The following is an 8,934-nucleotide window of genomic DNA, read 5'->3' on the forward strand; positions in this document are numbered from 1 at the left end:
TTTCATGCACTCGGGGTCGAAGTCGTGGCCGAAGCGGATACACTTCAAACACGAGCAACGCAAATTGGAACAAGACATCCAGCGCTACGCAAAGTAAAACTTGTGTTACGGTGGTATAATAACAATATGGGTGGAGCGGATGAGAAAAAGGACTTTCGTAGCAATGGACACAACACTGTGCAGAAGAAATCGCCTTTTTTTGCCGTGTTCACAATACAGGCGTTGGGGAAGTAAGGTGGACCGGTACGGGAATAATGCAATGGGCAGACAGCATTTGCGTTCAGTTGAACTCCCATCATCAGTCATTTGGGAGTTGACTTACCACAAGGCGTTCCTCTTCTGTAAGGATGGCCTGGTCCTGCATGCAGCGCAACTCAGAGGCAAGTCGGAGAGACTCCTTTAAATCGCCCCGATGCGGATATAAATGAGTCACTAAACTCTAAACTCTACAGCCTTAAGCCAACATACGACACATAGACGAGCAGATGGTGAAGTACACTATCGGGAGAAGCCGGGTAGGCCCTCGCATTACTGTGACAACGTAAAAGTAGAGGCAACGGTTGCCAGCCAGAAACATGGGGCCAATAAAAAAAAACGAAAATTGGTACACAACGTACCACTTGCCACCCAGAATGAAGATGTTGCAGCATATACGACATTTTGGCCAGCGCGTTTAAATGGCTTCCGAAGCTTATGGGGGGCGAGGAAGACGAAGCAACCCAACGGAACAACGGCAAGTTGAGGCCTTCCGACGTTGACACGGGTCCAAATGCTTAAATGTTTCTAAGGAATGAGTAAACCAAAGCGCTAATTTGATCTGCTGAACCACAGTGGCCTTTGGCCACAGAACGGAAAAGGCATTCCTGTTACAGGCGCCGCATGAGCAACAGAGAAAACACCACAACCACAGATTTGAAGAACAACCGAAAACCGCAACAAAATTCAATTTTTGTTCAGTTTGAGTTCTAAGTGATACTTCCACCACGCACTCCCCTCCTGATTTCTAATTGGCAGCCCCAAAAATCCGCTAGGGGCCGTAAGAAAGCCAACTGCTGCCTTCTCTCGGTTTACCTTCATGCAGTAAGTATTGCCGTTCATGTCTTTTGCCGTTTATGGAAGGGGGTGAAATGAGCAGTGCATATAACTGTTTCGTCTGCCCGAGTATGCAGCACTGGGTGAACCATGTGCGCAAAAGTGTTGGCTTTGTTCCATTTGTCACTACTACTAAACATGCAGGACTCTCTGGGTTGCTGCTGCAATTTGCATGCTAACCATAGGCGAAATCCCATGGGCTAAAGCGAAGCATCAGTGTTAAGGAGGATTTTTGTTGCACGGCTGTAGTGCACTACACTACAATAGGTCTTGAGGAATGTGATGTGAGTGTAAGTCTGACAGGGGCGAATGTAATGCTACATGTTAGAAGTTGGGATAAATTGTTAGTAGAAAGGGGTCGGTATTACCATGGTTTAGGGGCAGCATACCTAGGGAGGTGTAACTCGGTTGGTGCCGGGGGTCGGCGGATGACAGTGGTAGTACGGGTGCGGAGTAAGCATCACCATATTTGCGAATTAGGGCTTTTAGTAGCCTAACATTCAGGAAAAGGGATTATGCATGATATAAGGAAGGGGAATCCTGAATCTACAGTAGAGAAAGCACCATATGACTCTAGAGCGGACCCGCTGTGCAGGGACGACCGCGTCAGCCCTGCTAAAGCAGGGTAGCATTGTCTTCTCTCGGTTTGGTTTCTCCCAGTTGTTTGAAATACTGGCTAGAACCATTGGAGGCACCGGTGGCGGGATTGTTTCCCTTACAGTCAGTCCCGTTATGGTTGCTGGGTGCCTCCCTAGGTGGCCGTATAACTTGAACATGTTTGGGAACTCTTTTTAATAACTCAACGGCAACTGGGCTCAAAAAGCAAGAGATTTGTCGATACCTAGGAGTAGAGGTCGCTGCTCTGCTGCAAGTAGAGCGGACCGCCGACCAAGGCGTTACAACGGCAGCTATCGCATTGTCTGTCCGCAGTTAGCAACATGAAGGTACTCAACCGTGGTAGGCTGCCCACAAGGAGGAAGCCGGTCAGCAAGCAGAAGTCGTCAAGAAATCCTTATATTGATAGCGAATGGTGCAAACACTATGCGGTTGTGCTTGTATGACGGGCTGTCTTCTTGCGTGGGCTGCACCAAGGTGCGTCGCAACTCTGACACTGATGCCTCTTGCTTAGCTGCGAGCAATTGGGCCGCTACGCCTAGAACGCCAGATGACTGGCGAGGAAGTTCAACTGTTTCTACGTGTGTCTTGCCTTAAGTGTTGGGCTCCATTACAGTTCCCAGTAGTCCTTGCCTCCCTACAGTGCAGCCTATCCATCCGATCCCGACCCCTTCAAGAAACCGATCACCCCCAAATCCACCAAAACAATGAAATAACATAAGACACACGGGATTCACTACTGGATATACCACTAACTTTGACATAAACAATGCACACCCTCTCTCACCGACCCGAGCTCGTCCTGTCGGTTGCCCCTCAAAATTTAAGGAGGCCGTGTTAGAACCTTAGTGCCCATAAACGCATCTGAAGTGCGCAAATGACACCCAAGAGGCTCTACAGCCGTTCGGGGTGCATGCAGAGACTTATAGAGATCCACAAGACAGTGCTAGGTCCCTCGATGGCCGCTGGACCTTAGAGAACTTTGGCGGACCACGTAGAACCGTAGAGGCACATAGTCCTGAGGCATGTAGATGCCTCAGGACCCCTCGAGGAGACTAAAAGTCCCTGGATGACTCTAGATGCCCCTGGAGAAGCCCAGGGGTACTTTGTGGTCTCCCTTGATGTCCTACAGGCTCCCCTATGAGTCCAAGTCCAAGAAAGAGGAAGGAAACGAAGCGACCTTTGTACTCTTTTGAACGGTCAGCCCCTCCCTCAAATATGTGACCCTACACTTGATTAGCAGAGGCTTATCCTGAGGTCTTGTCGGACTCCCTGCAGCAACGGCAGCAGCAGCACCTCCTGGGGAAGAGCTGACACGGAGGCGCTGCAGCACCGGAGGGCCCCCCGGGAGCACGTCTGTTGCAGACGGGGGCTCGAGCTGCAGCTGCAGGTATTTGGGGACGGCAGCTTCGAAGCGGAATTGTTGGAGCACTGTGCTGCTGGCTGATGCAGCGAACTCTGCCGTCACCTCGCAGACCCCCAATCCCGCGCGGCGGCATTTCAAGAGGATATTCAGTCCTTCTTCGTCTAGCACCTGCACTGCAGCGACACCGTCTGGCCCCACACTTGCTGCTGCTGTTCCAGGGGATGCTGCTCTTGCAGTGGCTGCCGCTGCTGCTGGGGAAGGGGGGCTTATCGCTGCGGTAAGTGCAAGTGGGGCCGACGAGCCCTCTCCCGCTGCTGTTACGGCAGATGCAACTGGTGTTGCTGCTGCTCCTGTTGCTGCTGAAGGGCTGAGCGGGCGCAGGGATGACTCCAACAAAGAAGGAAGGGGCTCCCCTGAGCTCATGCTTGCAGGAGGGGAAAGAGTTGCTGGTGCTGCTGCTGTTGCTGCTGTTGTAGGCAATGGGTTTGCGAGGTCAATAAGTCCAGAAAATGGGTCCGCCGCTGGTGTGGGGGCCCCTGCTGTTGCCGCTGCTGGTGATGCTGCTGCGCTTTGCTGTTCTGCTGCCTTATGGTTGGCCTCACTAGAGGATACAGAAGCGCCAGCCAGCAAGTCCGCCAGCAAATCCAAACCGCCGGCACTGCTGCTGCTGCTGGTGTTGGCAGCAACTGGTAAGGGGGAGCTCTTGGAGGCGGGTGGAGACGTGGAGAGTCCCAGAAGATCGTCGAGTTCCAGCAGCTGAGCTGAGGAAGGAGCAAACGAAAGGCAAACGAAGGCAAATATATTCAGACGAACACGCAAAAAGTGAAATAAATTAAGAATGGCAGACAAAAACAACCTAATTTAAAAGCATTGATCGAAACGACTCGACAAACTGTGGCACGTAAATCAGGAAACAAATAAGCACAAATAAATTTAAGTCAACTACGCGATGACAAGCGTATCAGGAGAGTTAAATAAGCAATGGCAAGTGAACTGGCATGATCCAAAAGACAATCATAAGTAAGCTGAAACAAGAAAACAAATAAGAAGAATAAATCCGGGCGAATAGAACGACGGATAAACAAGCAGGCAATTACAGACAACTAAATAAATATAGACGGTGGAACAGACAAAGAGAAACAAATACACGTAGGTGCATACAAATAAATAGCTGAAGAGCAGCAAACAGACAGAGACAGACGACCTAAGAAGAGAAACCAATGGAACTCGGCGAAGCCGAGACAATCAGTCGACAAACAATAATGGATATGAAGGACAGATGAATATACAAATAAACAGGCACAGAACAAACCGAAATCAGAAAATTGGCGAGACAAAGCGTAAAATAAAAACGAAGACAACAATACAGCCCCAAAAGAAGCGAATAGCAACGCTGGTGCGAAGACAAACAGCCAACAAACAGCGGACAAACAGCAAGCAACACATAAAAGACAGCAAACAAACGGAATCAAAGGAGCACAAAAGATAAAAATGGACCGGAAAACGTTTTGAGGAGTAAAACATGATGCCGGACAGCAGCCAAAAGGGTAAAGCAAGACGGACCACCTGTGGTGCCATTGGCAGTTCGCTGCTGGGGAGCTGTCGAGACACCTGGAAAAGACGTCTCTGCCGCTGCTGTTGCTGCTGCTGCTTCGGGCTCAGGAGGTAGGTCTGCTAAATCGAAGTATACCTCTCCAATGGGCCTCTCCTGTTGTTGCACCTGCTGCTGCTGCTGCTGTAGCGGCATGCGACTAAAAAGGGCTGCTAAGTCCTCAGGCGACCAGTCTGGCGACTGGAGCAGCGTAACAAATTCTGTACTCCGCTGTTGCACTTCCAAGTTACTGCTGGTGTTGAAGGACTGCAGCAGCTGCAGCAGCCGGCCCCTCTGCAACAGCAGCACCAAGCACACACAACAGCAGATCTCCGCACACAGCCCGACAGGCAGGTAGAGAAAGGAAACGAAACGGAACTCCAAGGGGAAACGGACAACACAAGAACAAAAACACCACCCCGAACAGCATCAAAACAACAACGGTAGCAGCAGATGCTACTGCTACTCATACTGATGGTCTTCACCTGTTCCGGCAGTTTGACAGCCAATTTCGCCATGCAGGTCATGAGCGACTCAGCCACACCGGAGGAGCCGTTCGCAGCAGCAGCAGCCGCAGCTGCACCAGCAGCTCCTGCTGCATTATTCGTCCCACTTTGCTTGCCTCCGCGTAGCGCGTGGCATATTTGCTCCAGTGTGTCGACAACATCAGCAGCTGTTAGTGCAAGAGCAGCAGCTGCGGGATCCTGCTGCTGGTGCTGCTGCTGCTGCTTAGACAGCAAATGCGATTTGTCTGTTGCAGTCAGCATCTCCCCGAACTCCCCCACGCAGTACAGCGCTGTCTGCACTCAACGACCAAGCCCCAAACCCTCAGCCCTGAATCCCCAACCCTCAACGCCAAGCCCCAGAAACTAGCGTCTGCATGCATCGATTGCAAGACAGGGTCGCGAGGAACTAAATGACTTTTGGCGTGTGCAGGGGTTTACGGTTTAGGGTTTGTTACCTTGGCTAGGACGGGGTTGCTGGCGCTGCCTTCGCGGAGACAAAAGAAAAGCTTGTGCACAGCATAAGACTGCAGCTCTGGAGTTTTGAAGACTAGCAACAGCAGTTGATTTCCTGTTGAGTCCGAGAGGTAATTCCCTGTAAGACCAAGGCACATTTCAGCATGATGATGCTATAGCAACTCAACCAACGATCCATTAAAGCATCCACAATAAGAGGGGAAAACAAAACAACTCGACCCACACTATGACGATTTCTGGTTGGCTGTCTCTGTCCCTATCCCCCCCTCGCTCTCGGTCTCCCTCTGTCTCCTTCTCTATCTCAATTTCTGTCTCTGCCTGCTTTTCTGTGCCATCTGCATCTGTCTCTCCGTATCCGTGGCTCTCTCAGCCGCTCTCTGCCTCCCCATCGATCCTCCCTCTCTCCTGGAGATTTGCCTGTCGCCCTCTCCGTCTATCGCTTTCTGCCGATTTCTCCCTTTGTTTCTGTCTTTCTGCCTCAGTCTGCCTCTGTCTATTTCTGTGTGCCTGTCTCTGCCGCCACACGCTTCTGTCTCGTTCGTATATCTCTGTATATTTATCCCTATCCGCACTCGTCCTCTGACTTGTTTGTCTCTCTTCATTAATATGTTGCATTGTCTGTCCCTTTGAGTATGTGTGTTGTGCAGTTGTGTATTGACTGTCTGCACGCACTCGTCTCCATTAATTATCGTCTCAATTAATTAAATATGCAGCAATAAATTGTCGAAATGAACTTACTGTTTGACCAGACGTACCTGCCAGACACAACAACTTGAGTGTTCCGTCGAACTGCCAACGGCGCGTAGGTGCATGCGCTTCAGTTGCAGCAGCAAGTCTCGAAGCAGCAAAAGGCTTTAAGTCTTTTTCGGAAATCAACAAAAACGAAAGGAGTTCTCGACCTAACGTGCAGATGTTCTCCACAGATAGGAGAGCAATCAGCACCTCTAGAGCCCGACGTCGAATTGAACTGTCGCCGTCCTAACAACGCAAACGAACGAGCAAACAAGCATGCATTTTGTAAACACACCCTGCTGCTCCTGCTGTTGATGCTGCCCCTGCTGATCCTGCCGATGCTGCTCCTGTTGCTCTTGGTGTTGTTGACGCTGCAAATGCTACTGTTGAAACTGCTGATGTCGCTGCTAGTACAGCAGCTAGGTTGCTGGTGATACTGCCGATACTGATGGTGCCGTTGCTGCTGTTGGTGCATTAGCTGCAAGTTCTGCAACTGTTGTGATTGCATCTCTCCGTGAAGCAGCTACAGCTCGCGCTGGTTCTGTAGCATTAGCTGCTGCTGTATTTGTGGGGCTATCTATGACCTTGAGGCATTCCAGGAGAGTCTCTCTGTGTTTCATGACAGCTGCTGCATCCTTGTGCAGCAGCTGCTGCAGCGTGTCCAACGCCACATATTTCAAATTCGGCTCCCGAGACGACAAAAAGCGACCCAAAATGTTTACCGCCAAAACACGCAACCCTAAGACGAACCGCAAATCGAAAGTACACGAAAACCAAGAAACCAAATAAACATTGCAGCAAAATTGTAATCAAGAAAAAAAACAACGAAGCAAATAAATAGGGAAGAAAATGAAACAATAGAGCAATTAGATTGTAAACGGCCAGACAATCAGCAAGACTGCATGGGATGACGACGCTCAAAGCGGGCAAGAGCGAAATTGCCGATTTGTTGTACATACCACGCAACACAACCTAGTGCATTTGTTGCAGCTGCATTTGCTGTAGCTCGATTTGCTGCAGCTGGATCTGCTGCCGATGGTTTTACCTTGATCAGCTTCTAGAGCGACGATGGTGCGCACGCATTCGTAGAGGACGCAATTCCCGGCGTTCTTCGTTCCATCGGTGTTGGTAGCGACATGCGCCAACAGCTCTGTCAACCCAGCACTTGCGGCCGAGTCCCCCTGCAGTAGTAGCAAAAGCAGAATTAACAGCAACTGTAGCCAGCCAAAATCATGCAGTCACAATGCATACAGCTTCCCCTTCCTGCGTCTGGTGACAGATTTGGTGCTACTAAGGTCACACATTCATCAACGGCAGCTCTCCCGTGGAGACAGCAGTATCAGCGCTATCCCACCATCAGAAGTAGCAAGAACATTTAGACAGCCTAAAAGAAGCGAGCCACCGAAACAGTCCCGTGACAGCGAAGGCCACAGCATCAACAACAGCAGCATCAGCACTTGCAGCACCAGCATCTGCATATGCATTTGCATCGACTGCTTCGTTCATTGCGTGTTTGCGTTATACTTGTGCTAGCAGGGCGACGGCCCTGAGGAGCCTAGCTTGGAGGAGGGGATCGACGATCCCTGCGATGTCGTATTCAGCAGTTTGCGGGTGCGTGGCGCTGCTGCAAGCTCTGAGGGCCTTGGCAAGAGGCTGCAACAGCTGCTGACTGGCTGGCGCTGCCGCTGCGTCCTGCTGCTGGGTGTCGAACATGGCGAAGAGGAGGCCGCATGCTCCTAGCAGGACGCCGTGGCTCCTGTCGTTGCAAAGGGCAGGCAGCGCATGGAGCAGTGATGCTGCCTCTGCACCCAGGCGACGGAGAGCCTTTGCTGCAGCGAGGGCCGCTTTCTTGCGAATGAAAGGGTTGCTGCAGCTGAGCAGCGCATCCACCTCCGGCAGTAGAGCACGAGACACCTCGCGGGGGCAGCCATTTGCCAACGCCGACAAAGCCAAACTGTTAATGTACTGATTTGTGTGCTGCAAATCCTGCTTCAAAGAATTCGTCGACAGCATCGCCACCTCAGAGCTGTCGTCCAACAGTAAGGTCAGCCCCAAGTAACCGATCCGCTTCTCGGCGTACCTGCACACCCACAAACGTGTACAACTACACACAACTACAAAAAATACAAATGCAAACATATACAAACACAACCAGATGCACGCAAATGGACACAGACATATACAAAGGCACAAAAATATACAATTATCCACACACACAAAGCACAACCTACAAGGCGCAAGCATGGCACTTTTATACGCCTCAGCAGTGCTGCCCATACACCAAAGCACCGTTGTCCATATGCCTACACAACTCTGCATATACGCCTCAGCAGCATCACACTCCAGCACCGCATCGCTGTGAATGCATCTCCACAATGCTGCGCATACACCGTTACATCGCTGTGTACTGTCCATACACGTCACGCCCCCTGTCAGCAGGCCTCTTGCAATGCGAACAGAGGAGAATGAGGCGGTGCACTCAAACAGCAGATCGACAAAAGAGAGGGCCAGACACACGGGGCAGACTGATGCGCAGTGCAGAGCAGTTGGACACGAAA

The 8,934-nt window shown here is 51.0% G+C and overlaps 1 protein-coding gene across 1 annotated transcript; it reads right to left on the reverse strand.

The window, feature by feature from the left end:
• Positions 1–2,845: 2,845 nt before the first annotated feature.
• On the reverse strand, positions 2,846–8,730 carry EMWEY_00020190 (gamma-adaptin, putative; the record flags this gene model as incomplete). The annotated part of the gene is made up of 9 exons (XM_013480345.1): positions 2,846–3,834; positions 4,637–4,958; positions 5,150–5,464; positions 5,626–5,762; positions 6,400–6,622; positions 6,961–7,115; positions 7,422–7,557; positions 7,901–8,456; positions 8,726–8,730. The coding sequence occupies 9 exons, from the start codon at positions 8,728–8,730 to the stop codon at positions 2,846–2,848; spliced, it is 2,838 nt and encodes a 945-aa protein (XP_013335799.1).
• Positions 8,731–8,934: the final 204 nt, after the last annotated feature.

Source organism: Eimeria maxima, genomic scaffold (genome assembly GCF_000499605.1).
Source record: "Eimeria maxima Weybridge genomic scaffold, Emw_scaff183, whole genome shotgun sequence".
NCBI classification, from domain to species: domain Eukaryota; phylum Apicomplexa; class Conoidasida; order Eucoccidiorida; family Eimeriidae; genus Eimeria; species Eimeria maxima.